Here is a 15,828-nt window from a genome sequence, read left to right on the forward strand (position 1 = left end):
TTTTTGGTTTGCCTTTTGTAACTGAAATACATACATATATTTATTATGTAATAAACAAACAAACAAACAAACATATACACCTCACTAGAGATCCAAGCAGTCCCCACATTTCCCAGATCTCTTGCAGATTGGTGGAGTCAGGTGATTAGTTTTGGCCTATGGATAGTGAATGAACTAAAGACTTTAAGAGCTAGTGAATGATGCTCCAGCAATCTCTTTCCTCTTGAGGTAACCTAGAAACCGTGCACTGAGATGGCTGTGTCACAAGGCCAAATAGTCTGAAGCTCCAAATTATCACATAGCATTTAGAGTGGTTTCTCATTTGTGAGTTCTGTTTTTGTGAATTCCACTGCTCACTAAAATTTATTTGTGACCCCCAAATCAATACCTGTTGGCATTTTCACAGTCATTCACAGACATGCGCAGAGTGAAAATTTGAGTTGCCCGATGTAAACATCCCCAGCTGAGGTCAAACAAGGCAACACTCCACCTTCCTCTCATACTGTAGGTAAATGTCCTTTCACAGTCTATTTAGTGCCACATTTTTAGCATGTTTGTGCTTTTTGTTGGTGATTTCACTGTTTAAAATGGCCTCCAAGGTTAGTGCTGAAGCGCTTTCTAGTGTTCCTGAGCACAGGAAGGCTGTGATATACCTTACAGAGAAAATGTGCGTTCGATCAACTTTATTCAGGCATGAGTTATGGTGCTGTTGACAGAGGTAAATGCTAATGAATCAACAACATACATTAAATAAGGTGTATTTAAACAGAAACACCTTACACAAAACACAATACATAAAACAAATGTATGTATCCCTCCACTGATATTTGAAGATGAGTGATAATTGGAGACCAAAGGGGAAAACTCTGTTCCAAAATAAAAGCTTAATAAAACCATATGAGAAAAAATTTAAATTTAGTTATATCACAACAATATCTAAACCGTAACATCACTTCCAAAATGCTCCTGAGGAGCCCTCATAGTTACCTGGCATATAGCTTGAATTTCTTCCTTGACTTAAGAATAGTGGTGAAAATGACAGCAGGTATACTCGATCAGGGCAAGGGTATAAAGGAAGCTAGAGGAGTCATGGAGTCATTGCCAGTGGGACTTGAGCCTTAGACCCTAAAACATTTGTATTTAGTCAGGAAAAAAAAATTGTTTTTGGTTTTGAGCAGATATTATTGCATGGCTCTGGGCTACTGGAAAGATAATTTGGGGGAAAAAGTAGAAGGAGGTAAAACCACTGTCTTCATGGAAGTTATCATTTATTATTTTGTTATTTTATGGGGAACTAGTTAGGACCAGCAGGGATTTCTGTCTTGTTCATTCATTGATGTACCCACATGCCTATAACAGTGTCTGGAACATAGGAAAAATTCAAAGGTGTTAAATAAATTCCATTCTAGTAGAATTGAAACCAGATCATTTTATTTGAGGAAGGAGTCAAAAAATAAGGCAGCGTGCATAGACCATTCATTTGAGGTTAGCGGTAGAAAGCCAGGAGGGGATCGGTCACCACATAGCTATAAAGTAGTGCTTTCGAAACTTCAGTGTCCATCTGTAACATCTGATTCAATAGGCCCAGGGGCTGGGACTTAAGATTCTGCAGGTCTAACAGGTCACCAGATGAGGCCAATTCTGCTGGTCCTCAGGCCATACTTTGAGCAAAGCTATTCAAAGATGCTGGTCAAGGGGTATCACTTTGTGGATAGCATCTGTAAGAATTATTAAACAATACTTACTCTGTTCTATTATGTTTATTGTATTCTGATTGCTGTGTTCAATGGATGCTCCAGTTGAGATCCTATTGAACCATTCCTTTCTTGAAATTCTGTCTTGGCTCTAGGAACATTACTCTAGAATGACTATCCTGTCTCTTCTGCTCTTCTCTGTCAGGCTTCTTTTCTGGCTTCTCTTCCTCCTCCTATCCCTTAAATGTTCCTGTTTCTCAGGTTTCTGTCTCCAGTCCTCTTTTCTTCTATTTGTACTTAATGGAAATCCTTTGTTATCTCTGATTCTAGTTACTCCCTTGGGGTTTCTATGTATACAATCGTGTCTAAAAATAGTATTTTCAGTCCTTCCAAATACTTATGCCACATTTCTCATTACTGGATTTTAAATACAATATTATATATTGACATTCATTTTTTAAAATTTATTTATTAAAAAAATTTCAAACTATCCTTTTATTTTCATTTTTTCTTTTTAAATTTTTTTGTTTGTCTTTTGGGGGGATTAATTAGGTTTATTTATTTATGTATTTATTTAATGGAGGTACGAGGAATTTGTGCATGCTAAGCATGCACTCTACCACTGAGCTATACCTTTCTCCTCTTATTTTTAAACATTTTTGTTTTGTTCTACATTTTATGGAGAAGGACTAAAATGCTTTTCCTTGAAACATAATGTTGGTTCTTGGTTTTAGATACTCTTTACTTACTTCATTTTAAAAATTGAGATTTAATTCATATAACAAAATTTACCATTTTAAAGTATGCAATTCAGTATTTCATGTGTTCTTCATACATGTACATGTTCATATATGTTGAGCACTCAATAAGTGGTAGAATTTTTAATAATAGATATTTCTAAAGACTTCAGCCATCTAACACTATTATCTAGTGATCCTCTCTAGATAATGTCACCAGTAACTAGAAACATTAAGCATTAGCTGGATAATCCCCCTTTCAGTGATGTCCTAAAAGGCATTCCTACTTTGATAGATTAACTCTGAGGTCTCCTTCAACACTAAAAATCTATGGGACATACTGATTTGCTCCACCCGCTATGGAATGACATCACTGCTCTCAGAAATGGCAAGGAAAGAGAAGAAAGGGACTCTCTTTTGGCCCAGAAGCAGATGAAAATGATGTTTGATTAAAGTTAACGGTGCAAAGGAGAAGCAATGTTCTTAGAGCAGCAATGGAAATAAGAGTTCTCAATTAGTTACACTTAAAGCTCCTGGGGTCTCCCTGCCCCCATCCCCCAGAGGCCCATATCCACCAGTGAGAGAGAAGGTGCAATTAGGACTCTATGAGGAAGCGGAGGTTGCAGGAAGGGTGGGGGCCATAGAGACAAAGCCAAGGAAAGTGTGAGACTCAGGAGCAGCGGAAAGGGTAGAAAGCCAAGGACCACAGGCCCACTGGCATCTGAACTAACTTTCACTTGACATACCTTTCAGTATCCCCTATGTCTCAGAGACAGACCACTGCACAAGTTATCAGCAGTATTTATTAGACATTTATACTTTGAATTCTCCATTTCCAACTAATCCCTTCATTAATTTTTGCCAAAGATATCGAAGCCATCCATTGTGGGTTTTTTACTTGTCTTCAAAGTTCATCAGTGCCTGCACTGTAAAGAAACAGACTGTGAGGCTGGAGAGCTGAGACTATTCCGAATATACAAATGTCTGGTGAAGACCCTGCTTTTCTGGGTTCTAGGTTCCCATTCAAATCTTTACTCATCTCAACTTTAAATTAAGCCACATAAGTCTGCCCTCTTTGCCAAAGATGAATTAATCACAGTTAAACAGGCCATCTTGCTACCTTCTCCACCCTTTCACCCTGTTCTCCCAGAACAAATGAGAAGGCAGGGCTGAGGAAAATTGGAAAGAACAGGATAACGATGCAACATTTTGAAGTAGGCAAAGCCCCTCTGACATCCTGCTCTAACTTCCATGTTCCAATGTTATAAATTCCTCTTATTGCTCTCCTGTGCTCACGACATACACATATTCTTCTTCCTCCATTGTTACTTTCACTTTGGGTTGATTTCAACTAGGTATGAGAATAACACTAATCTTTATTATATTGAAAAAAAGTCCCTTTTGTATTTTTTAGGGGGAAAATTCATTCATCCAAATTAATCTCCAAGTGGTGAAATTTTAAGTGAGAAATTTAGGGAAAATAATTTTGAGCAGGTAGTTCTCAGGTTAAATCAAATTCTACTATTTAAATCACATATATGTCTCTCCATAGGCTACTAGAAGGGACTGAAAGGAAGTGTAGTCTGTAAATCTCTTTTAGGGGTTGAGAGCAGCAGGCACTAGTGGGCTTTCTGCTCGCTGTCCAATCCCCATACCTACCTAACTTGAACCTGAGGTCCTTACTGCTCAGGTCAGAAATGTGACCTTCAAAGGGAAGAAACATGTACAAAAGGTGGGCAGGCTGCCCAAACAGAGTGACAGCCTGCCTTATCCTAATCCCCAACAGCTGGATTTGGATACTCTCCTCTTGGGAAACAAGCTCTCAGACTTCATAGGATTTAGCTGTCCCCTTCTAGAGAAGCAGAGTTGCCAGGTCCTCACAAGGTCGGAAGAAATCATGACACAGGCCCAGAATGTGACATATCAAATCATGAATTTGCCTTTTTTAGGTGTGAGGTGGAAATTCAGAGGCTGAGATGCCAAAATAGTGAACACCCTCCTTCTTCTCCTCAGTTACGTAGGCTACTCCAAAAGGATTTAACTCCAGGTCTCCATGACTGCCCTAAATCCATACCTGCGAACTCCTGCAACCGCTTACGCTCCTCTAGGTTATACTGAAGCTTTTCCAGCAACTCAAAATATCGGAAGAGTGAATCTCTAGGCCAAACAACACGTTCATCCTGATCCATATCCATTAACCCAGGCAGATTCTGGTGCACGTGAGTCTCCCAGTCCAACTGACCTGGAGGGAGGAATGATTCTTCAAAACAAAACTAGGGGTTGGGTATAGCTCAGTGGTAGAGCACATGTTTAGTATGCACAAGGTCCTGGGTTCAATCCCCAGTTCCTCCACTAAAAAAGAAAAAAAAGATTAAAAGTAAAGAAAATAAAACATACATAATTTGTGGAAGTTGGATAAAAGCTGATAAATCCTATGGAGTGTGGGGAAAAGTAGGGATGAAAGAGGATACAGGAAGCAGGGAGAAGAATGAAGAAATGTGAAGAAAGTAATCAAGACCAGAAAATCAGACTGGTGGAGAAAACTGGGAAATAGACGTAGTGGGAAAGCTCCTATTAAGACTGGGATGTCTCTAGAAAACAAACTTGTGGTTACCAAAGGGGAAATGATGAGGGAGGGATAAATTAGGAGTTGAGGATTAGCAGACACAAACCACTATCTACAGAATAGATAAATAAGGTCTTACTATATAGCACACAGAACTATACTCAACATCCACAATAGAATGCTGTGGTATATATACTGTATGGTGTATATACATTGTATACCACACACACACACACACATATATGACTGAATCATTTTGCTGTAGATCAGAAACTAACACAACACTGTAAATCAACTATACTTGAATTAGGGGGAGATAAAAAGGTTGGGCTGTTGCATAGAGAAGAGAAGTCTGAATTCAAATGGGAGAAACCATCTGCTTACCAATAGGGTCCAAATATATGGACTCATAAGGAGAGGAATAGTTGGAGGATGAACAGGAGGGGGAAGAGGCAGACTTTTTCACTTCTGACTTCTTTGTTTTTGACTTAGATTCTCTTGAACCCTCTTTAGTGGCACTGTGTTTAGACTCTTCTTCAGAAGCTTCTGTTAAGTTCAAGGATTTCCCTTGTTGACTGGCATCTCTACAAGTGAAATGGGAAATTTTCATTGCTTCAAATACATGTACCTGATATGACTAGTTCTTTCATAATTCTGGTCCTGGCCCTGGCCTAAAGTTAGCACTTAAGGCAATGAGGGTCAAACTGCTCCCAAAATCTAAGTTCATCTAACCTCAATTAGCCCATGTGATGTACCCCTATCAGTGCCCCTCACCACATAGCTTCTGTGCTCAATCTTACTCATGCTTCTACATTCCACACCCCACGGTATTTTGCCAAGTTTTAGCTCCCCACCCCTTGGTCCTATGCCTGTTACATCACAACTATGGCCTGTGCCCTCTCGAGTCCTTCTCTTTAAAGTAGAGTGACCTGGGGCTCAGCTGCTTTTATCTTCTCCATCTGTTCTCCATCTACAGCCGCTCCGTTAGTAAACTCTCCTGAGTTTAAATGCCTGCTAGATGGAAGTGTAAGCCTCTTAAGTGTCCAGACTTCACTCCTTAATCCAGAGTTGCATATACAACTTTTACTCACATATTCACGACTTGAAAGTCTAATGGACATCTCAATCAAAACTGAACTCTTTGCCCACCAAACCTCTCCCACCCACAGACTTCTCCATCTCGGGAAGTCTACCCTTCCAATTGCTCAGGCCAGAACTTCTATCCTTAATTCTCTTGTACCCTACATCCAATCCACCAAGAAATCCTGTTGACTCTACTTACAAAATATACCTTTTCTCACCAGTACCATTGCTACCACTCTGGTCTGAGCCATCAACACCTCTTGCCTGGAGAGCAGTAAAGCCTCCTAACTCAGCTCTCTGCTTCTTCCCTTGTTCTATGGTCTCCCCATCTACACAGCAACCAGACTAATCCTTCTTAAACGTAAGTCATTTCATGTCACTGCTCTGCTAAGTGCCCCGTTTCAGAGTCGAAGCCTAAGTCTTTGTAACGGCTCCCACAGCCCTACAGGATCAGGTTCCCATTCTCTCTCTGCCCTCATCTCCTATCCCTCTCCCCACCTGCTCACTCTGCTTCAGTCACAATAGCTTCCTTTGCTGTTTCTCAAACACACCAGGCATGCTTCTGGTTTAGGACCTTCACACTAGCTACTCCCTCTGCCTACAACACTCTTCCCATAGATACCCATGTAGTAATCACCTCGTCTCCTCCAAGTCTGTGCTCAGATGTTACCTTTTCAGTGAGGCCACCCTGACTACCTTGTTTAAAATTATAACCCATATGCAACCCCCCAATCCCCCTTAACATGTTCTTCCTATTTTTTCATGATGCTTACCACATTTTAATGTATTAACTTACTTATTATTATGTTCATTGTTTATTGTCTCTTTCCTTCAACTGGCATATAAGCCTCATGATTACCACCATTATTGTCTATTTTGTTCACTGATATACTCCAAGCACGTAATAAATATTCAATAGTTATATGTTGAATGGATTTCTTATTGCTCCTTCTGCTTTCCTGAGCACTCAACACTCAGAGTCTTGAATAGCATCTGTATCACAGAAGGTGCTTTTATTAATTTCCTGGGGATGCTGTAACAAATTGCCACACACTTGGTAGCTTAAAACAAGACAAATCCATTTTCTCACAATTCTGGAAGCCAGAAGTCTGAAATCAACGTGCCAACAGGGCCATGCTCCTTTTGCAAGCTCTAGGGGAGAAGGTTCCTTGCTTCTTTTAGCTTCTGGCAGTTAGTTGCCTGGCATCCACTGGCTCCCCCTGGCTTGTGGTTGTATCATTCCAATCTCTAGCTCTATCTTGATACCCCTTCTCCTGTTCTCTATGTCTATGTCTTCTGTCTCTTATAAGGACCCTTGTCACTGGATTTGTGGCCCATCTGGATAATCTAAGATGATCACATCTCAAGATCCTTAATTTAATTGGATCTGCAAAGATCCTTCTTCTCAAATGAGGTCATGTTCACAGGTTCCGGGGGTTAGCACATGGGCATATCTATTTGGAGGCCACCATTCAACCCACTACAATAAACAGTTAATGAATGAATGAATTCTCTCTCAAAGCCAATCTTCACCTTTGGTTTTCTATCCTCTCCTTCCTCATGTGTGTCCATCCCACTTCACATACACACTCCTAACCTGACATCCATTTTGACAATGCTTGACTTCTTTGCCTCAGGGGCTAGGTTTTGTCTCCTACAAAACAAAACACACAAACGAGGGAAGAGAGTTATACTGAAGCAGGAGTGCAGTAAGGAAAAAAAGAAAAGAATACCGATCATAAAGAGATGAAAACTGAGTGAGGAGAACGAACTGTAGTAGAGGAATGAAAAAGAGTGGGGAAGCCCTGACAGCGGATAAAGAATCAGACAGTGCTTCAGAGCTGGGGAATTCTAACTCTGAGGCAAATCTGTCACAAAGGGAAAAACGAGGTCAAGGCCAAGGAGTAGGAACAGGGAATGAGAGCAGGAAACCCTTGAGAACTAAAGTCGGGTTTGAAAACCAGGAAGCAGACCTCTGGATAATCTGCCACTTGAATATGTCAGCTTTGTGCTGAACCTCCAGGTGTGTCTTCTCTTCGTTCAGCTCATTCCTGATATTCTGGAAGTTAGTAACTGCCCCAAAGGGCCATGAGAAGTCAGGAGATGGTGGTGACTAGATCAGGGGAGAGGGCTCAGTGGGGAGAAACCAAGTGAAATATCCATTCCAGGCCCCACACCTTCCTGCTACATCGGGTTCTCTCTCTCCACAGTCCACCAGTCCTAACTTTCATTCTGATTTCCTCTCGGACACCCCTCCTACCAAGTTTGGCCTCTTCTATGCTTACCCATCATGGATACTATGATATTTCGAAAGACGATGGAACCAAGTAACAACAAGAGGATGACATAGATACTGCTGAAAACGCGGCTCACTTCAGGCACCTTCCAGGTATCCTGAAGTAGTGCATACCAGTGATCCATGGTGAAGAGGATGAACACCGTTACTAGGGAATTCAGCAGGTCCCTAAAGAAAAAGGAGGCGTGTTTACAGACAGAGGGAGTGAAACCTCTCAGATGTACTATCATTCTCACTCTTAAAGCAACATAAGAACATTTATTTGTAGTTTTCTCTGACTTTGGCTCCTTTTCTACCATACTCAATTTTTTTTAGCTAATCTTTCTTCAATTAGAAATTGTTTTATTATGTTTTCATTTATTATGAATAATCTATCAGTATCCCTCATTATTTCATCAGTGCCTGGGGCATAGTAGGTTCTCAGTAAACAGGCACTGACTGAAGTTTTAAAAACTGAATGAATCACCAACTGCATATCATTTTTCTGTAAGTTCATTTTCCACTGTTCTATGCAGTTCACCTGATGAGATCACTCACAAATATAGCAAACATCATTCCTATGTAGTTTGGTGGAATGAACTGATGTAACAGAAACATGTGATCCCAAATAATGAATGATGATAAATGTATCATCAAAGGTCTCAGGAAGATATCCAAATTCTCCTTCTTTCCTTCTTATGCCTCCATATATAAATTATTGAAAACATCAGGGCCAGAACAGGATGAATTCTAGAACTTTCTTAAGTCAGTAGTACTCCTACAAATCTAACTGCTAGTCTAAGATAGAGACCCAAGAGGTGCTGACAAGATTGGATTCCAATTCATAAATAAGCTTATCTCCTTTAAATCCAAATCGACTTTCTACCGAGTAATCAGTGTTCGCTAGACAAAGATCTTATCAGGATTTTACATTTGAAAGAGTGTAAGTGTGTACATGTGTAATCTCCACACTTAGAGATTGGGTTAAACTAGTGACCATGTTTGAGAGTCCTATTAACATTCACTGATCACCTACAATGTGTGAAGTGCTGTGCTAAGTGCTGACATGTGTTACCTCGTTTATCCCCACATCCTTATGAAGCAGTACTACTTTTAATCCCAGTTTTCAAGAGATAACTGAGGCACAGAAAGCAGGGCTTAACCACTGCAGTAAAATGCTATTTAAAGATCGCTGATGAAGGTAAATTTGAATTTGCAAAACCCAGAGCAAACCTGGAACTAGGTTATCCTTACAATCAGAGCTAACACCACTCTATTTCTTTGCTTTCTTTTTCCTTCTCCTTACTGTGTTCTACTCCACTTTTTTACAATAGACTATACTTTTTGACTTATCATACTTTGGACTAGCTTCCCAGTCTCTTGTCCAAATTCTCCCCACCCCCACCCACACCCGGGCTTCCCCCAGTCCTGCCTACGAGAAGAACATGTGGTACTCCAGGTCCTGGCGAGTTGAACGGGTGTAATTCTCGAAGAAGTAGACACCAGCCACAGCAAAAATGTAGAAGAATATGAGCAGCAACATCAAGAGGAAGGTCATGCTCTAGAGGCCACGACATTGAGTCAGAGCTGGGCCAGACTAGGCTGATCTCCACCTACAGCCCAGTCAGGACCCCTCCCTGGAAACCCCCCTACTAAACCCTCACTTCTAGCCTGAGCACAGTTATCTCTAGACCACAGCAGCTTGTCCCCAGCCCTTTCTCATCAACAACCTTTCACAGGGTCTTTCACTGCCTTCTTTCACCCACCTAGACTTGTTTCATGTTAAACCCCCACACTTATCCACCTTGCCCACTTGATTTAGCTACAATAGTCAAATCACCTTTAGGGCCCTGACCAGGGCCAAGATAATGACTCGAACTTGACGGAATCGTGCAAAGAGTTTAAGAGACCTCAGCACCCGGCAGATCCTCAGCAACCGGAGCCATATGGATTGGCTTGTTACCCCTACCAGCAACACAACCTCAGGAAGCAGGGACTGTGGGAAACACACAGATTATGGATAAAATATACCCCCAAAGCACCCAAGCACAGCTGCCCCTTCTTTCTCTCTTCTTTTCCATAGTTTCTTGGGCATTATTCCTTGAACAGCAGTCTCTGGGGACTGTTTCCTATTCAGCCTTTCTATACGAAATTACTTAAACTCTGCACTTCAACTTGGTCAGATGTAAAAAGGGGATAACGCAGTGCTTATCTTGTTGGGTTGTTGTGGAGCTCAAATGAAAAAAATGCATGTGAAACAGGACAGTGCCTGGCATTTATTAAGTGCTTAGTAACTGGTAAATGTTATTGCTGGGGTTAGTGTTGTGGTTTAGATTCTGCCTTGCTCCTAATACCAACAATTCCTGCAATGACTGGCTTTTAGTTTTAGGGAGAAAAAAAGTCAAAATAAGGAAGTTAGGTCCTTTCTATTTGTTGCTTCCTGTGCTCTAATTAACTTTTCTTGCCTTTGATTCATCTAGACACAGTCCTCAGCCCAGTAAACTAATCCTCAGGATACCTATCCTTACCAGTATGGTGACAACAAAGTCAAAGACATTCCAGGCATTCTTCCAGAAGAGGGAAAAGCTGGATAGCCACATAAGAAGGATCTCAAAGATGAAAGTAAACAAGATGAACCAAGTTGCCACTTCCAGAGTCAGCTTCAGTGGCCACAGCTGAGTGTTTGAGGATTCTAGCACTTCTGTCAGGGTAGAGCAGAGGAGTGAAGGTTAAGGAAGCAGGAAGCTGAAGGATAGAGAATGATCAGCAACTGCTATAAACCACAGTTGTGCCCACTGCTGTGCCATTTTTCGTTGAGTTTCTCTTAAAACCATTGTTGCTTCAACCTGTGAAATACAGGGGAGGACAGAATCCAACATGAAAAATAGCCACGACTCATCTCCAGCTGGTATCAGTATGGATAACAGCTGCAAGTTACTGCCTTCCCATTCTGGGGTCCCAGAGCCACCAAGGGATTGCTCTCTTAACTACCGCCAGCCCCGTCTGCTGTCCTGCACCCCAGGACCAAAATTCACAAAGATGCAATGGGCTTTGACGTTGGAATGCAAATGGAGGGCCATGATGTGTAAAGTGTTTTACAAAGGATGCAGAAACAAGTCAGATTCATGGGGCATACTGAATTATAATAAGAAACTACTTGGTTCTTTGTCAGTTTTAAAACTTCCCCTTTCTTCTCTGCCTAAAATTTATTTTATTCTGCAAATCAAACAGAATCCTATTCTTGCTCTCCAGAACCCTATTATTGGCTATGTTCGATTACATAACTCATTGCCTTCATCGTTCAGCCCTCTTCACCTCTATACGTTTAGTAGATGTATATCATGTTGTAGGAAAAAAAGACATTGAGATCAAAATAGGCTTAAAAGCTAAATAATAATCTGTTTCTCTTTGAAACACAACAATCTGAGAGCCTCCAAATGCACTATGACTGATGTGCTGGGCAGCTAATGGAGATCAGAAGCACATATTCAATCACCCTGAACAACATAAATGGCTGTGGAGATTCTGACACTCAGTTTAAGTCGTTATTGTTTTAGCAATGTTTTGGTTAATTATGTCTATAATGAAGAAACACTGATGCTGAAATACAACTTCATGAAGAACAAAAGAATAATTCTGCAAGTTTATCTCAAGACAGTCTTCATTAGATTCAATAAATTACATTCATCTGATAAAAAATTTTATATAGCACATTGAGCTATCTCTAGATCCTCAAAAATCAATGTTAAAATCATAATAATATTAAAATTAGTTTTTGTTGGAAAAAAAGACTATTCACATTCACAATGTGTTATTTTCAGAGAAATGCCAGCCAAATCTTTTCTTCTCTTGCTCTCACCATTTAGAAGCAAAATATGAACATTATAAAAATAAGCCAATTGTTTAAAGTTCAAAGCAGAATTACCAATATCATTGTGAAAGTAGATTTTTTTTCTATTTTTTAATGCCCTAACACATAATCAAATATCTACCTACATTTTAACATATTATATATAACAAGTATTTAACATATAATACATAATGTTGTAAAACTAAAACTATGTATCTAAATTTTTTAAAAGAAACAAAAACATTTTTAAATATAACATGTAAATTATACTTGATCCCAAAACAAACATAGTACATCACTTAAAAATTCATTTGTAGCTAAATCATAGTCTTTAAAAACAGAACGATCATTTATAAAATGGCAAAAGTAAAACTTTGCTGACATTTTAAGATTATTAAATAAACACTAAAATACAACATGTAGTGATGTTGGTCTACAATATTATTTTTCCTTCAATTTTCTCCTCCATATCACATGAAAATAAAAAAACGATTAAAATTCCTAAGGAGGTTTTCAAGGTTATATATGTTTTTCTGGGAAACAAAATCACAAGACAAAAATGATTGGGAGGCTTTGATCTAGAGAACTGTTTATTAATTACTATTTTTTTCCACATCTATAATAGTATTCTTTCTGATCTGGAAAATTGCTTTTTAAATGCCTAAACAAAGTCTTAACGTTTATTACATGAACTACTCTGTTCAAAGAAATCTGTTAGTCACAAATTATTTCCCTTTGCAATATCTCTCCTGCCTTTCTACCAAGAGACTGTACTTAATAAGATACAACTTTCATGAGCTTGCCAGGTGATTCTCACTCAGGGAACCCACCTGTCCTCTGGCAGTGATCATGTTGCATATTCAGCTATTTTACCAAATAGAATTGTTAGTGCTATTCTGATTTGTCCACTAGATCCAGGAAATCCTGTACATTTACTGCTATTTACTTTATTCCAAGGCTTACGTCTATATTCTTAACCCCGCAAGGCAAATACTTGCCAGTTATCATGCAAGAAACAGGAAATGTGGGTGACAGTTCAAAATCTTCACCACTATGGGAAGGAAGTAAAATAGTTCAAAGTATATAATATACTGCAGTGGGTCGATGACAACAATTATTGTTGTGTATTTAAATATCTTTGACCTGATTGCATTAAAAGACTATTTTAAAAGTGGGAGAGTTCCCCAAAATGGTGAGGATGAAACAAGGAAGTGATTACTACTGTCCTTTCTGAGCAGTTTGTTTGAGATGATAATCAAATGAGCTCAATGATTCTCCATTCTTTTTTTAAAAAAATATATTTCATATAATTTATTACTGGTTTTAGAATCATTTACTCTTTAGGTCATTTTTTGGCTCATCTAATATCTTAGTTGTACCTAATTTTACATATGTTGTGAGCTTTCTTATTTGTACTTAGATAATCTTTCTAAACATACTTGTAAAAATGTAAATGTTGGATCACTTGCTGACAGGCACCAAATATCTCTAACAGAAAAGATTAATTCAAACAAATATTAGACTAAACTGACATAAGAAATACAACTGGTCTTCCCATCTCCAATTCCTCGTGAGTCTATTACACCCTGCCTCTAAGTATCTAGACTACCTTATATCTACTACGCTGTATCTATTATAATGCTTCTAGGCATTAACACTTGTGCAAATCCTACTCCAAGAGACTTAATGTAATTGTCCTTATTACAATTCAAATAACATTCAAAAAATGTAGAACAATCAATTTAAAGGCCAAATGACTCCCACCCTTTCATTCAATGTCAGTTCTCACCTATTTCAACCATCAGTACAATCGTATTCAAAAAGATGAGGAAGATGATGAAGTTTGTGAAGAAAGGACCTGTTTTCTCTTAAGGAAACATACGGAGTGGAGTTCTTTCTGATTTATGCAGGCAACATAATTAGGGCAAGAACAGAACCAGTGAGAACAAGAAGAAAACGGAGTTTGGAAAGGGAAAAATAAGCCATTAGGGAGATGATGAGGCAAGAGAGACACTAAAGCCATGGGATAAAAATGAATGACATGAAAGGATACACTTAAGGACCCATCCAGCCCACAAGGAAAGAGGTGGCCTCTGGCTGCAGCGCACTCGAAGGGTGCTCATCAGCCTCTGGGAGTCCGTAATCTGTTCTACACGACGAGGCTTTATGGAGAAGCGCACAAGCTGGTGTTGGTCTCCTAGCATAAGATTCTTCTGATGGGTAGGATCTATGCCAAAAATAAAAAAAAGGACAGTGGATAAATATAAAGAGAAGTCTTTGGGGGATATGAAGAGCAGGTAGGACTGGGGGCAGGAATACTGGTTACATAAAGGTCCCCCTACAGCAGGGGTTGCCTTGCGTCTCTTTCGTACAGCAAGTAACACTAATTTGGAGTAAGAGCTAACTATTGCTTATGACCAACAGCGTTCATGCCCAGGAATAAAGGCAGTAGGTTCAACCCTCAACTGAAGTGTCTTCGGTAGAAAATTTCAAGTCAGCCAGGGCTAGCAGTTATCCTAAGCCTAAAAGTGATGGACATGGGTTCTATCTCCTGGATTCAGTTTTATTTATTTGATTTATCAAGTTTGATGTTGCTTCCAAACTAGTCACCAAAACAATCTCCTCTGAATTTTCCACCCATAAATTGTCTCTCTGCTTCCTACTCTTTTAAAGGTCTGCATGAGAGTCTTAAATTCATCCTAGTGAGGAAGCAGGCTGCTGACCAAGTATCTCTCGGATAGTGTGCCGTGGCACAGCTTGGCTCAAGCCTTGCAGATGCTCGATGAGAGAGAAAGTATCAATGAGACGGGAACGAATGGCATCGGCTCGCGGCAGTTGCATGTGTCCTGCTGGGCGATAAGTGGCCATGTCTGTTGAGAAAATGAATCAAATGTCATTTCATTTTTGGAGTTACACCAGGGATTAGAGGTTCTCTTCCCCTCCTCCGAACCTTTTTGCCCTTAAGAAGACAAATAAACACAGACTCAAGGCTTTTTTAAAACAAAAGGAGACAGGAGTCATAACAGAGAATCTGCGCCCTTGACTCAGTGGCCAGGCACCTTCACTTGTGCGACAGTTAAAAGCAGCAGGTGCGAGGGCAAGAGTCCCGGGGTTGAACAAAGAGGGATTCGGACATCACCTGGATCTGAGGCAAACCTGAGGCAAAACCTGAGATGGGAGAATGTGAGGGTTTAGAACCGCCTCCGAAAGAAGAACCAAGTGAGGAGGAATTGGACAAAATGCAACAGCCAGACATTTTGAAAATATGTCCTGTCCCAGTGTGCCCACTCCAACGCCCTCCCTCGGGTACCAGCTCTTTCTCTCAATTCCCGCTTCCGGGCCTCACCTCCGCCCAGGCTCTCTTCCGCCCACTCAGCCCTCACTTCACTCCTCCGCCTCTGGCTCTGGAGCCCCCTGAGCTCGGCTCTTCCCACGCGGGACGAGCTCAGGGTCGGCTCCCAGCCGCGCAACGCCGCACGTCCAGCTCCGCCCGGTCCCGCCCGCTCCCTGGGTTCCGGCTCTCCCCGGCCGCACCCACAACACCAGCCCGGGTCCCGGGCCCCGACTCAGCTCAGCCCAGGTCGCCCCGGAGGTCCCCGCCGGGGCTCCGCCCGGCGCTCCAG

The 15,828-nt window shown here is 40.6% G+C and overlaps 2 protein-coding genes across 5 annotated transcripts in view; both read right to left on the reverse strand.

Annotated features, from left to right (window-relative positions):
• STRC (stereocilin) overlaps positions 1–14,396 on the reverse strand; it is a 33,592-nt gene extending 19,196 nt beyond the window's left edge. Inside the window, exon 1 of the mRNA XM_010965340.3 lies at positions 14,259–14,396. The gene's annotated coding sequence lies outside the window, so the exon portion shown is untranslated. The remainder of the gene's footprint in view (positions 1–14,258) is intronic.
• CATSPER2 (cation channel sperm associated 2) lies at positions 1,410–15,749 on the reverse strand. 4 transcript variants are annotated; one of them, XR_012507646.1, is made up of 13 exons: positions 15,552–15,749; positions 14,929–15,075; positions 14,259–14,432; positions 13,995–14,063; positions 10,884–11,056; positions 10,196–10,351; positions 9,792–9,916; positions 8,366–8,544; positions 8,054–8,153; positions 7,678–7,734; positions 5,382–5,581; positions 3,178–4,673; positions 1,410–1,718 (listed from the first exon to the last, which is right to left on the reverse strand). XR_012507646.1 is itself a non-coding variant. In XM_074366024.1 (13 exons), exons 2-13 carry the CDS (start codon positions 15,071–15,073, stop codon positions 3,326–3,328), a joined length of 1,578 nt encoding a protein of 525 aa, XP_074222125.1. In that variant the 5' UTR covers positions 15,074–15,075; positions 15,552–15,749; the 3' UTR covers positions 2,039–3,325. The 4 variants fall into 4 exon arrangements, 3 of the variants coding, with proteins under 3 accessions (XP_074222126.1, XP_074222125.1, XP_074222124.1); XM_074366024.1 differs by lacking the exon at positions 1,410–1,718 and having other exon boundaries at positions 2,039–3,357; positions 4,506–4,673; XM_074366025.1 differs by lacking the exon at positions 3,178–4,673.
• Positions 15,750–15,828: the final 79 nt, after the last annotated feature.

The sequence above is a fragment of the Camelus bactrianus genome, chromosome 6, assembly GCF_048773025.1.
Source record: "Camelus bactrianus isolate YW-2024 breed Bactrian camel chromosome 6, ASM4877302v1, whole genome shotgun sequence".
Lineage (NCBI taxonomy): Eukaryota > Metazoa > Chordata > Mammalia > Artiodactyla > Camelidae > Camelus > Camelus bactrianus.